Consider the following 14,774-nt stretch of genomic DNA (forward strand, 5'->3'; position numbering starts at 1 on the left):
CTCTCAAAAATCCTCATTCGACTCGGTCATAAGCTTTCGACATATCCAATTTTAGCGCCATATGACCCCCACCCCCACGCGAGTTCTTCATATAGTGAAACATCTCAAAAGCGACTAACACATTGTCAGTAATCAGTCTTCCTGGGGTGAAGGAACTTTGATTCTCCGAGACAATGTCCCCCAAAAAAACTTTCAGACGGTTGGCTAGCACTTTCGACACTAACTTATAAAGCACATTGCATAAACTAATGGGTCGGAATTCCGTCATCTTATCCCGAGCTTTCTTTTTCGAAATTAAAACAATAGTTATTCTATTTAGCTCAGGCGGTATCGGGTCACCATTTAAAATTCCCAAAACTGTCCTAGTGGCCGCCCTCCCCACAATATGCCAATATGTTTGGTATAAAAGAGCATTCATACCGTCAACTCCCGGTGCCTTAAGAGGGTGCATTTGGTCCAAAGCATTACGAACATCTTCAGCCGTGTATGGCTCACGCAGGCCATCATTCATCGCACTCGTAACCCGACCTGTTACGCCCACTAGCAGCTCATTGAATCCCGTCGGCTTAGAGGATGTAAACAAATTCTGAAAATAACGAACAGCACAGCTAGCCATAGACTCCTCCGTTTGAAATTCCCGCCCCTCATCGTCCACTAGTTTTGTGATCATATTCTTCATTTTCCTTTCCCCTGCCTTTCGATGGAAGTACTTAGTATTCCTATCCCCTTCTCTAAGCCACAGAATCCGAGACCGTTGCCTCCAAAACAGCTCCTCCTGTCTAATGAGCCGTGCAATATCATGTATAAGCTGCCTTCGCTCTCGAACATTTCCCTCGCTTCGACCCCCTACATTGAGCCTACGTAATCTATCCCCTTTCTTCTTCAATTCCCTCACAATATTCCCCACACTCACACCCTTCCACGCCTGCAGTTCAGCCGCACACCTGCCTATCGTATCCAACACATTCCCCTCATCACCCAACCAAGCCCGCTCTATAACTTCCTCACACCCCGCCTCTCCTATCCACACTTCCTCGAATCTGAACTGCCGACCTCGACCATTAACCTCCTCCATATCCCGCGCATTCAACATTACCTTAATATGGGCGTGGTCAGACCACTCTCTATTGAGGTGCAAGAGCTTCGCATACGGGAAGATATCACCCCACGAACCGATAACCATGGCCCTATCCAAACGACATTGCCTATTCGCATCACCAAATTGCCCGTTATCATAAGTGAACTCGTACCCCTCATAAGATAGGTTCCGAAGACCACATTCATCCACCGCGTCAAGGAAATTATTCATTTGCCATTGTTGTCGCGAGCCTCCCTTCATTTCGGTTGAGAACAGAATCTCGTTGAAATCTCTCATACATAGCCACGGCCCATTCGATTCCTCTGCCAATTGACGGAGCTGCTGCCAAGATAGGTGACGATCTTGGACAACTGGCCACCCATAGAACCCAGTAAATCTCCACCTCTTCCCCTCGTGCTCCACATCTAAATCAATGTAATGCACCATCGCAGAGCGTAAAGTACAACTCACCTCTCCCCTCCACAAAACAGCTAGGCCCCCGGAGCGACCCACACTGTCCACTTCTAACCCGTCATAACCCACTAAACTACTACGAACCTTCCTCATATCACGACTATTCAATTTAGTTTCGCATAAAAACATAATAGCCGGAGCCTCCCATCGGATAAGATTCCGAAATCCGCCTACTGCATCGAGGTTGCCCAGCCCCCTGCAGTTAAGGCTCAAAAGATTCATTGGGCCGGGCGGGGTTGAGCTTCCTCAACCTCCGCCTCAGGTGAAAGTACACCCATTGAAGTTCGTGCCTTTTTTCCCGTCTTCTCGCCTACAATTTCCATCCCCTCCCTGCTACGTTTCTCACATGTGTATGAGCTGCCCACACCCACATTTCCCCCTCCCATCCTCTCAATTCTCGTCCAGTGGCCCCTAACATCTCTTCCACTACCCAAACTCGCCATTCCTATTGCTTCCTGGTGCATATGACCTCATTCCCCTGCATCTTGTCCCGTCCTACCACCCTGTTCTTCTCCTCCCATAGCCACAACAACCTCTCCCTCGCTCCCAAGCTTGCCACGCGAAACACCTTCCACCTCCTGATGCCCTTCTTCCCCTGTCCTCTGATTTGCTACCTCTGCAGCTCACCCCTTCGTTTTCAATGCCAGAGCTTGGAGCTTAGAAACCATGCTCGTGACTGCGTCCTCCTCCGACTTTTTAGCTTCCTCCTAAAAAACACTAGCTAAAGATCGCGAACTCAAAGCCTTTGGCCCAGCTTGAGTCTTAACTACCTTCCATGGTGAAGCCCTAAGCCTCTCGCTGAACCTAAGCTCCCCTTCGTTATATGGTCCGTCATCGCAATCCTTTTCCCCATGCCCTAAAACTCCACATCCATAGCAAAATGTGAGAATGCGTTCGTAACGAACCTCGAATGTCACCACTGAGCCTTGCCTCATCTTAATTTCGACAGCATCCTTTAAAGGTCGTCGTACATCATGCACAAACAATAATTTAGGGCCCAATCCAACATTGTAATGTTTAATTTTGGATATGAGAATTAAGCATTGTAATAAAATCCGTTTAAGAATACTTGTCTGTTGTTTTCTTTAATAGATTGTTGAATGAAATTAGTAAATTTCGATAGTACAGAATTTGCAGGGCCGGCCCTGTGGGTGTGCAACCTGGGCAGCCGCACAGGGCCCCCAAAAATTTAGGGCCCAATCCAACATGTTCTGCTATTATAAAATAAAAAAATTCGGGAATATCCGTTGAGCGGGGAAATAGGAGTGTAAAACAAGTCAATTGATAACGTCAACCAGTCTAATCATTACCCAAAATCTTTCCTATTCTCAAAATCTCAATTTACTCACCTTTTCAAATACACCTCCCAAAAAAACCCCTTTTACTTCCCCAAATATAATCCTTCCTAATTAAAATAAAATTCAATAAAAAAATCAATCAATTTAATCTCAAGATGACAGTAAACTTAGAGACTGGTTTTCGGGGAAATATAGCAAATCACCCCCATAAGTTTTATACTATGTGCAATCAAACCCCTTAACTTATAAATGCAGCAAATCAACCCCATAAGTTTCTCTTAATGTGCAATTAACTACATATCTTATTTTTAAAAATAAAATTTATTAATTAAATATTTTACTATTATTGAAAATCAAAATTATTGAATAGATTTTAATCCTAAAATTATTGTTTATTAAAAAACATGTTCAAATATTTCTTTTATTTATTTTGGCAAAAAAAATTCCTAATATGAGAATTATCAATGATGTTACAATGAAAAGTTACATGACTGAATTTTTGTTTATACTGAAATTGGTTCGCATTTTTCGTTGAATATGTAAATATTATATTTAATTATTTAAGAAATATATTTATAATAGTTTTTATAGGTTTTAGTTAAAAAAATGGTAAAAAACTTGATTTGTGCTTAATTGCACATTTTTGGAAAGTTGTGGGGCTAATTTGCTACAAGTGAAACTTATGAGGCTTATTTACACGTAGTTTATAAGTTATGGGGGTAATTTGCTACATCCCCGTTTATTTTCGCTTATGAGGTAATTTTGTCGTTTTTTTTAAATTTTAATCTCTAAAATTGTTTTATTGTTGAATTATTGCATTATATGAGTACAATTTTGTGTGTAATTTAATTTGTTTTGATCAAAATCATCGTTTTCTAGTACTTGATCAAGATTATGTTTTTCTTTGTTTGTACAGGAAAGATTGAAAGTGCTTGGAGAGTTGGAGTCTTGACGATTAATTGGGAATAAGCTTGAATGCTTTGTGACAAGTTAAAATAATTAGGTGTTTTCTTACCATCTCATTAATCTAATTAATTGATTTGTTATTAAAATGTCTTCCAAAACTAGAAAATACGACTCCGGTTATGAAAAACGTAAGAAAAAGAAAAAAATTGAAGAGTTAACTAGATCTTAAAAGGGTGCGCGCACTTGATAAATTTATAATAAAAGATGTTAATGCTGATAATGGTGGGAATTTGAATGAAAATGATGATAATGTCCCTAGTAATGTACCACTTGATAAGCCAATTGATAAAAATGCCAGTAACTTCAACCATGATACAAATTTTGATATTAATGTGGATGACATTGATCAATATTGTACATGATGAGAGTATAGAAAATGATGATATTGCCATTAATCATGCTGCTAATGTTAAGAATGTTGGTTTTGATACTTCTAAATGTGATATGTATGATCCTAGAAATTGGGATAAATTAGATGCTAAAACAATAGACGATTTAGCAGTTAAGGGTCCAAAGAGGGATTTGAGTATTGAGAATGGGCCTAATGATAAATTAAATAGGCACTTCTCATCAAAATTTTATACAAGAATTCTACCAAATGGCGAAAAATGTGATAGAGAATGGCTTGTTTACTCTAAAGATCTTGATAAAGTGTTCTGTTTTTCTTGCAAGTTATTTAGAAAATGGCAAGGAAGAGGTGAATTAGTAAGTGGAGGATTTAATAATTGGGGTCCTCTTGGTGAAAGACTTAAACAACATGAAACGAGTGCAGAACATGTTAATAGTATGACGAGTTGGTATGAATTACGTTCTAGACTAGGTAATAATAAAGCAATTGATTGAGCAGCTCAAAAACATTCACAAAAAGAGAAAGAATACTGGAAGAATGTTCTAATAAGAGTTATTTCAATTGTGAAATTCCTTGGAAAACGTAATCTAGCTAATGATATGAATATTGATCCTTGCTTTCCTAAAAGACGTGAAATCCGAAGGAAAAACAGTTTGATGAGAGCTCAGATGATTCATCGCGAATATCCGAGGAAGAATCGTTTAGGATTAATTATTTTGTGTATCTTATTGATCAAGCAATATCTTCACTCAAAAAAAGGTTTGAACAATACAAATTGATGGGGCATATTCTGCACCGCTGACCAAGTCAACATATTGAGCAAGGTCAAAGATATCCACAGCAAGTCAACGACTTATGCAGCCTAGCCGATGCAGCCCATCGACCTGTCAGCCTGGGTCTCGGCATGGCAACCTGCCAGCCGGGATACATACCCGCGTACTCACATCCAAGACCCCTCGGCGGTGAGTCAACAGGGCCCGCCGGCCTGCCATAGGTCCCTCGGCCGAGGGGTAGATCAGTCTTTCCACCTGCTAGCCACTTGGCCACTACGTGACAAAAGGTGAAAGTTTATAAATACTCCTCAACCTTCATTGAGGAAAGGATACACAACTTAACCTAAGAAACACTATTCATCTGGTATAATCTTCCCTCTCTCTCTACAATATACATTTAGCCAAAGAACAACTTATCCCCTAAGTTACTGACTTGAGCGTCGGAGTGAGTACGCTTGGCACAAAGCCAAGCCCTCAGTTCGTTCATTGTTGCAGGAGAGGCCGAGAGGAACGATAAAGACAAGAAGGATTCAACCAAAGACATCATTCTACAAGCAACGGGTGGTAACGAATATCTGCTCTGGAATTACACCGGAACAATTGGCGCCTGTCGTGGGGAAGCGCTACTAGAAGCTAGTCACATTCCCAAACAAAAAAAAAAACAACAAAAACCCACCCAAAAAGCTAAGAAGATGTCGAAACAACAAGACGCAGTCGTGACCGACGAAACCCCATTCTACCAGGATGATACCTTCAACAATTACGAGTCGTGCGGCCCTCCACCGGCGGAGTAATCCAACCGGAGTTCGGGATGCCAATAATACCGGACACGCCGCCCGCCCAACCAGGTCACCATCATGGGACATGTGGTTGACATAGCAAAACTGAAAATGGTCCTGGACCTAATTAGTAATACGCCTGCTCACACTGTCACGCCGACAAGAGCGGCGGAAACCGTCCAGGAGACCAGGGCCCAAAATGTGACTCCGAGAAATTTGAACGGAGCACTAGGAGAAGCTGACCCAGTCAAGTCGCCGGGGGAGCCCAAAGTGGGCGTGGTAGACCTAAGTCCTTCCCGCGCTCATGGGAGGACGGCGTCCCCGCGCGGCACGAACGAGGCTTACCCCAAAGGAGCCGGAGGAGTCCGACCCGAGAGTTAGAGAAGAAGTCCTAGTCGAAGAAGGAGTCCTTCCCGCTACGAGGAGAGGAGCCGGATTAGGAATGCGAGGAGCCGATCGCCGCGTGTCGTTCGACACGTGGTCGACAGACCCCTCAACGCCTACGTCCTAGAAGTCCAGGTGCCAACTAAGCTCAAGTTGCCACCCCTATCATACAAAGGAGATAGTGATCCAGCCGACCACGCTGAGGCTTTCGAGTCTTACATGTCGGTATGGGAGCAGCCCGATGAGGTCTGGTGCCGAGTTTTCCCAACAACTTTGCATGGGATGGCTCAAAGTTGCTACAAAGGGCTTCCCGACGGCTCGGTATACTATTACGCCGACCTAAGAGACGCCTTTCTAGCCCAGTACTCTTGCAATAAGAGAAGGGCCGTGGAGACATCGGACCTCCTAACTATCAAACAGGAGGGGGGCGAGTCTCTACGAAGCTATGTGAAGAGGTTCGATGGAAAGGTCCAGCAGATTCGAGAAATTAATCCCGAACCGGCGGCCTTGCGGCGATGAAGGGGGCCTCCCAAGGGGAGACTTAAAAAATGAGCTCATCAAGTGCGGAGGCCTGAGCTTGGATGCCGCCAGGAGGATGGCCGACCAGGCCATCAAGGTAGAAGACTATCACAAGACATGGGTAGGCCCCAGCGAGGCCGAGCCCTCCGAAAAGAAGAGCCACCGGGAGGACAACCCGGACGAAAGACGCCGTGACAACAACGGGTCACGGTCCGATGAAAGACGCCGTGAGAATAATAGGTCACGGTCGGACAAGTCTGCTAGGAAACAGGACTCGACAGGCGCCGGGTGGAGTTCGGGAACGTACTACCAGAGGCGGTATAGTGATAAAACCCCTCTCGTCGTATCAGCCGCCGAGGTCTTCGCCCTGAGCAAAAACGAGGGCCAGAAGTGGGAGAGACCCCCCAAGCCAAAAAGTGACGGTGACACGAGCCATCTTGTGAGTACCACGGCCACACCGCCATTTAACCAACGACGCTGTAGGCATCGAAGAATGCCATTGAAGAGCTGATCCGGAAGGGGAGCCTCGGCAAGTACGTTGCCAAAGGCCAAAAGACCGACGCCGACGCGTTCGGGTAAGAAATCCGTCTTCGAACGGATAGGAGTGATCCATGTTGTCATCGGGGGCAACGAGAACGGAGGGTCCGCTCATGGGCACAAACGGCACCTGAACGAGCTATATCAGGCCATCAACTTTGTGCCCAACACAGCGATCCCCGCTTCCAACATCCCCGATATAACCATTGGAAGGAAGGACTACAAAGGAGTCATCGCTCCTCACAGCGACCCACTTGTAGTCAATTTGGACATATCCAACCACCTAGTCAAGAGGTGCCTGATTGACACAGGCGCGTACACGAACATCATGTTCAGGGAGTGCTTCCTCAGCCTCGGCCTGAAAGTCAAGGACTTGAACCCCTGCACCAACCCACTATACAGCTTCTCTGGGGCCGGCCTGGTACCACTGGGATCAATCAGACTCCCGGTGACATTCGGCGAAAAGAATGCGGCTAAAAATGTCCTAGCTGAGTTCGTGGTCATCGACGGCTCGTCCGCCTACAACGTTCTCATAGGCCGAGTCACCCTGAGTGAGGCTGACGCAGTGATGTCCATCCGGGCCCTAACACTGATGTATGTCTCGGACCGGGGGGAAGCGCATAAGCTCGTCTCCAAAGACGAGAATGACGAGGTGGTCAACGTCCAGATAGCCGCCAGAGGATGCAACATGCAATCCCTCAAAGTGGCAAAGAAATCAGAGAAAGGGAAAAGTCTATCCTTACAACAGGAGGGCGACCTCATGGATGTAACTAGCGGCTGACTAGGACGGTGTGCCTTTGATAGGCCATTAGGACGCTGGTAATCTCGGGAATACTCTATGTAGCGCGGAGGTGTCCAAAATTGTGTGGGCGCCCGACGCATGTTTTTACCTAATGAAAAATCGTCCAAGTCTTCCATCAAAATGTTCATTTTCCCCTAGTCACTAGGAAGCAAAGCGTGAGACGCCACTCACACTGTCATACCGACAAGAGCGGTAGTCTTTATCAGTAAGCAGATGTCGGCTCACACTGTCATACCGATAAGAGCGGCAGTCTCCATCAAGAAGTGGGCGCCGTCGCAGTCACCCCAAGTAGTAGACGCCACGGTAGTCACCCCAAGAGGTTTGACGCCGTCGCAGTCACTCCAAGTGGTAGACGCCACGGCAGTCTCCATGAAGAAATAGGCGCCGTCGCAGTCACCCCAAGTAGTAGACGCCACGGCAGTCACCCCAAGAGGTTTGACGCCGTCGCAGTCACTCCAAGTGGTAGACGCCACGGCAGTCTCCATGAAGAAATAGGCGCCGTCGCAGTCACCCCAAGTAGTAGACGCCACGGCAGTCACCCCAAGAGGTTTGACGCCGTCGCAGTCACTCCAAGTGGTAGACGCCACGGCGCCTCCATGAAGAAATAGGCGTCGTCGCAGTCACCCCAAGTAGTAGACGCCACGGCGATCACCCAAAGAGGTTTGACGCCGTCGCAGTCACTCCAAGTGGTAGACGCCACGGCGCTCCATGAAGAAATAGGCGCCGTCGCAGTCACCCCAAGTAGTAGACGCCACGGCAGTCACCCCAAGAGGTTTGACGCCGTCGCAGTCACTCCAAGTGGTAGACGTCACGGTAGTCAATAACAAGAAGCTGATGCTGGCTCACACGGTCACACACCGACAAGAGCGGCAATCACCACCAGGAAGCAGACACCTCGATGGCAACGACCAGCGCAGGTGGTACTCGCAAAGCGTTCAAAATGCCTCAGAAGCGTTAACACAATTGAGATACGCACTCTAGACCGCCTCGGCCAAGCCGAGGCGGAAACAAAAGAGACTCCCAGTTAATAACGTAAGGAGACAACCCAGACGAAGACATAGACGCTAAAGTACAATTGAGACGCTCAAATACTAGCGCAAGAAAAAGAAGTGAGGTGAAAACCTCGGCCAGGCCGGAGGCAGAAGAAACGAACTCTTATTAAAAATGTTCAACGAATTACAAGAAATTACAAGGATAAGCCAAAAGACAAAAGGTTACAGATGTCATCTCCCTATGTCTGTTGTTGCTCGCCATCAGCAGCGGTAGCAGAACCTTCTTCGATGAGTAACCCGGCAGTTCCCTTAGCAGCCTCAGCTTCAGCAGCCCCAGCCTTAGCCTCGGTAGCCTCAACTGCCCTTGCCCAATCGGCTTCCTCCTTGGCCGCTTTAGCCTTCTCAGCGAGAGCTGCTGCCTCCTCGGCCGCCTCTTGCTCTATCTTCACTCTCACCGCCTCCTTGACCTTCTCCTCCACAGCCTTCTCCTTAGCTTCGAGCTTGTCGTCAAACAGCTCGTCGAATTTGCTCCACGGAAAGGAACCTTCAAGAGGGAAAAGCTCCTCAATTGTTTCCCTGGCAGCTGCTTCGGTCAGATCCCGGAATTCGGAGCACATGTCAGGGAGCATTTTGGTTTGGAGCATCTCAATGTCGTCCTCCTTTTGCCTGATGATGGCCTCCTTGCTCCGAATCACCTTCCCCTGGATCTGAAACCGTCCCCTGAATTCATTCCTCTGCTGGAAATAGAGGTCGGCGTGCCTCTGAACGAGGTTACACTTCGCCAGCAGCTTTTCAATTTCGGCCGCAGCAGTCTCGGCCTTGGCTCTCTCAGCAAGGACCTCCTTTTCAGTGTCCTCCCTGAGTTTTCTCTCAGCCAAGAGCGCCTCCTCGGCCTCCCCCCTAAGCCTCTGTTCATTGAAAAGATCCAGCTTCGCCTTCGCGGCCGCCTTCCTAGTGGCATTAAGCTCAAAAGCGGATTGAGCCACCGCCTTCTCCTGCTCCATGATACGGGCACCGGTCAGCTCGTTCCACCTCGCCAGTCTCTTGATCAACCTCGCGCTCTCCGCTACAAGGGCGAGAGGGGAAGCCTTCTGATGAAGAGCCGGTGGCGACGTTTCGATCAACGACTGCGGTCGGGAAAGGGAAACCTTCGGGATGAAGAGTCAATGACGACGTTCGATCACCCGACTGCGCGGGTTCTCCTCCACCGGTCGCTCAACAAGAGCGGCGGCCGACAGCGGCTGATCTACAAAATTTAAAGTAAGCGTCAGTATCAACATACATAGACATGCCGGAGAGCCTGTCACCGGCAGCGCCTAATGAACCGGCTAAGTCTGAGCCACAGGATAGATCAATACCGTGCTTGGCCTTCTTGGCCGAAGGGAGCATTTCCTCGTCGGCGGCGAAGCAACGCGGCGAAAAAAGGCTGTCGCTTTCTTTTTACGGACAAGGGAGACCCCTCCTCCTCATCGGAGTCATCCCCATTGGAGATGTAAACGATCTCCACCGTCTCCTTACGAACGGGGGGGGATGGAAGGCGGAGCCGATGTCGACGCCATCACCGCCGAAGGTTTTGTTTTTCGCGTATGGCGCGGCATGTTACTAACAACCTTCGCACAGGCCTCCACCGCATTCAAGCTTTTCAGCCGCTGGTCCATAAGATCATTCGGCGACGTCCTACGGTCATGGGTCAGAGCCTTGGGATGCAAGTTAGCAACAGTTTTGTCTTTGTGCAGCCCCATTCTCCGGAGGATATCCTCAGACAAATCCGGTCCAAAGTAGTCTGCGAAAGAAATAAAAGCAAGAATTAAGTAGAAGAAATAAATCGAAGTGCGAAAAACAGGAACATTAAGAGCGGTGATGGGCCTCATACCGACCCCACTCACTCTGTGCTAGGGCCGGTATGAGGCCGACATGGCAGAGCGGCTCATCCTGAAGAATGATCTGCGTTGGGGGAATCCATTTTTTCGGCACCCCACCCTTGTCCGCCTCAAAAAGCCTCATCGCCAGCTTCTTATCCTCTTTAAGAAGGACCTTGCTGGCATCCATCTTGAGCTTCTTCCGGCTGACCCATCTGTCATGCTCCGCCTTAGTCTCACACCGCAAATTCACTTGGTCTTTGAAAGGAGAGGGCGGCGGATAGTCATCCCAAGCACTTTAACATACACCCACCGATCCCTCCGGTCTTTGCAAGAAGTAAGTTTGTCAACGAGACATAACCTTTCTCCGTGTGCACACTTGTACCAACCGACGCGGCCGAGAGATTGACGGTGGAGATAATGAAGCCGGCGGAATAAATTCACCGTCGGAGCCTCCCCCTTGAAGAGACAAAGCCACACAAAGCCGACTATCGTCCTCATGGCCAACGGATGCGGTTGGGCCACAAACGACGTTCATAGCTTTAATGATGGCCATGACGTACTCATTCAGCGGAAACCGGAGCCCGTACTCCAAGTGTCGCATGTATACGCCGGTATGGCCCGGCGGAGGGCAACAGACGGCCTGGCCCTCCTCAGGGATAACAATCTTGTATCCCCTGCCAAAGAAGAAATGGCCCTCGAAAAATTTCTCACCAGAACAACTGGCCAACTTATGGGTCCAAGCTCGGTCAACGCGTACCTTGCAAACGTCACCGTGATCCATAACGTACTGCCTCACCTCTTTGGGACGAGCCTCTTCAGCATCATCACCAAAATCGTCTGCGTCATCATCGACATCAGAGTCATCCTCCCATTCCTCCAAAATTCGAGGATCGACTTCAGGAGAAGGAGACCTAGGGCCCCCAGGCCTTATCAGGAGGGCGTCCAACTTCTCCTCCTCATCAAGGCGCGACGGGGAACCCCCCCGCGTCGGTTTGCTAGGCCCGGCATCAGCAGAAGACATGTTTACAATAATAACTTACAGAGTTAAGAAATTGGAAAGTTTGTTTGTTTACCTTGAAGAAAAACACCCGCCGGAGTAACAACTCTGAAAATTAGAAGACAATGAAACCCTTGAAAGTTTAGAGAGGAAAATTTTGGAGAATGAAATTGGTGGCCAATTTCACGGGATAACTGCCCTATTTATAGGGAAAAGCCCATGAAGAAGGACCAATCGAGAACACGACCCATGAAGCATCAACCAATCGGCGTGCGGACACGTGTCGGACATGCAACCACGGGATGTCAATCGTTGCAACAGTCGAACGTCAATCAATGCAACAGTGACCAAGCGTCTTCAACACGCCCATTCGTATCTCTCCGCCTATTCACCTTCCTCAACAAATTCCCAAGCATCTGTTCTCCGCCGGCCACATGATCAACCAAGCTAAGTAGCGCCGGCCGGGGGCAATCAAAAACAACCGGCTCTCTCAACCCTGGTCTCGGCCAGCGTCACTTTCTTTTCCACATCGGATGCCCTTTACGCATCCATGCGGAGGGGGGATATGGTACGGCCTAAGAAAAGACCAGGCCGAGGTAAAAGAAGCCGCCGCGAAAGAAGCCGATCGAAAATTTTTACAAAATACTTGCGCAGAATATACGCTCAAACGTACATCGGAGCCCATACCACGGCATAGACTACGCTGGGGGCAAATTGATGGGGCATATTCTGCACCGCTGACCAAGTCAACATATTGAGAGGTCAAAAAGATATCCACAGCAAGTCAACGACTTATGCAGCCTAGCCGATGCGACCCCCATCGGCTGTCGGCTGGGTCTCGGCATGGCAACCTGCCAGCCGGGACACATACCCGCGTACTCACATCCAAGACCCCTCGGCGGTGAGTCAACAGGGCCCGCCGGCCTGCCATAGGTCCCTCGGCCGAGGGGTAGATCAGTCTTTCCACCTGCTAGCCACTTGGCCACTTGGCCACTACGTGACAAAAGGTGAAAGTCTATAAATACTCCTCAACCTTCATTGAGGAAAGGATACACAACTTAACCTAAGAAACACTATTCATCTGGTATAATCTTCCCCCTCTCTCTACAATATACATTTAGCCAAAGAACAACTTATCCCCTAAGTTACTGACTTGAGCGTCGGAGTGAGTACGCTTGGCACAAAGCCAAGCCCTCAGTTCGTTCATTGTTGCAGGAGAGGCCGAGAGGAACGATAAAGACAAGAAGGATTCAACCAAAAACATCATTCTACAAGCAACGGGTGGTAACGAATATCTGCTCTGGAATTACACCCGGAACACAAAGAATATGAAAATATATTCGGGTTTATGTTCTCCACTGACAAGTTGTGCTCTGTCGATGATTCAATGTTAGAGTCTTGTTGTATTAACCTTGAGAATGCACTTAAAAGTAAAGATGTGTCTGATGTTGATGGTCATTCATTGTATTTGGATCTGAAATTTTTTAAAGAGTTCATTCCTAAGGAAAAGATGGGTCCTCTTGAGATAATTAAATTGATGAAAAAAGTTGGTGACTGTTTTCCTAATGCAATGACAGCTTACAGGATTTTGGTGACGATTCCGGTCACCGTTACATCTGCTGAACGAAGCTTTTCAAAGCTCAAGTTGCTGAAATCGTATTTGCGCTCTACAATGTCTCAAGATCGACTCAATGGATTAGCTATGATAACTATCGATAATAATCTATTGGAAGAATTTAGTTACGAAGAACTAATTGATGACTTTGCTTCATCGAGTACAAAAAGAGCCTTAATTTTTAAGTGAAGTTTTGTAATGGTGAATTGACTTTATTTATTAATATATTTTGTATGAACTATTGGAAACATTTTTTTTGAAGTGAACTTCTATAATGGTGAACCACTGGAAACAATTTTTGTATGTAACATGTTATATTTGGGGCCCCAAGTTGGAAGCTCGCACAGGGCCCTCCGATAGCTCCGGGATGGCCCTGAGAATTTGGTGTCGAAATAGAAAAGGAAGGCTGTGTATTGTTACGTCCTGACTCGAAGATAAATGAACCGTGACAAACAGTGTTATAGGAAACCAGAATTTGGTGTCGAAACGGAAAAGCTGGCTTCTGCGACTCTAAAGGAAGTTAATCAATTATTTGCAAGTCATTAGCTCAATTTTGTTGGTCTGAATTTCAATTGCTTAGCCAGCTTTCTCTTCCTTTTACCAGTCTTCTATAAAAGTAAACAAATGACCGTGACGGAATAACATATCTCAATTTTGTTGCTGAAATCTGAATTTCTATTGCTTTGCTTTCTCTTCAGTTCAGTCTTTCTAGTTTCTGATAGATGAACCATCTCAACCAAAACCCTAAGGTGATGGTTGAGGCCCAACTATTATAAATATTCCTATTAGTTTCGATTATGTGATCAATTTCATTCCTCTAAATTTTACTAGTTGCTTGCTTTCACTTCATTTACGAACTAAATCAAAATGAATAAAATACGATGAACCACGACTTTTTGGTTCTGTATTAAAATAAGTCAATGGCTATTATAAAATACACATTATCTGGTTTTCCGACGGTACTGTAACATGCATGTATGGTTCATAATCATTCTAGTTGCACTGTTGCAGTTTTGGTTAAAAAAAAGGTCAACCCATTTCGAATCAACCTTAAACTTCAAAAGGGACCTAGACCACCACAATTCTGATAGTCTAATGTTCCTCTGTAGATGCTACGAGAATCGGCAAGAGCAAGCTCAAGGTCATAGTTATTTGTAGCTCTTTTGATGTCGCTGACTACTTGATTGACATAATTTTAAGCTGCTGATCCGCTTTCTAGGCCATGGCTTAGAGGAAGCTGCTTTACAAATAAAACACCACCATTTCTGATGAAATAGTCCACTGACTCAAGCTTATGACTGTTATTTCTGGCTCTTGTACTCCGTCAAAGACCCATTTGATAGGGACCA

At 46.7% G+C, this 14,774-nt stretch overlaps 2 protein-coding genes across 2 annotated transcripts; one reads left to right on the forward strand and one right to left on the reverse strand.

Moving 5' to 3' along the window:
* Positions 1 to 13: 13 nt before the first annotated feature.
* LOC141587943 (uncharacterized) lies at positions 14 to 1,645 on the reverse strand. Its single transcript, XM_074409406.1, has one exon. The coding sequence runs from the start codon at positions 1,643 to 1,645 to the stop codon at positions 14 to 16; it is 1,632 nt and encodes a 543-aa protein (XP_074265507.1).
* A 2,462-nt stretch (positions 1,646 to 4,107) lies between these two features.
* On the forward strand, positions 4,108 to 4,659 carry LOC141587944 (uncharacterized). The gene has a single exon (XM_074409407.1). The coding sequence runs from the start codon at positions 4,108 to 4,110 to the stop codon at positions 4,657 to 4,659; it is 552 nt and encodes a 183-aa protein (XP_074265508.1).
* Positions 4,660 to 14,774: the final 10,115 nt, after the last annotated feature.

Source organism: Silene latifolia, chromosome 6 (assembly GCF_048544455.1).
Source record: "Silene latifolia isolate original U9 population chromosome 6, ASM4854445v1, whole genome shotgun sequence".
Classification (NCBI taxonomy): Eukaryota; Viridiplantae; Streptophyta; class Magnoliopsida; order Caryophyllales; family Caryophyllaceae; genus Silene; species Silene latifolia.

Bases quoted from the DNA above. Each gene is read 5' to 3' on its own strand.
- LOC141587943 (XM_074409406.1), bottom strand. From the start codon at position 1,645: ATGAGGAAGGTTCGTAGTAGTTTAGTGGGTTATGACGGGTTAGAAGTG.
- LOC141587944 (XM_074409407.1), top strand. From the start codon at position 4,108: ATGCCAGTAACTTCAACCATGATACAAATTTTGATATTAATGTGGATG.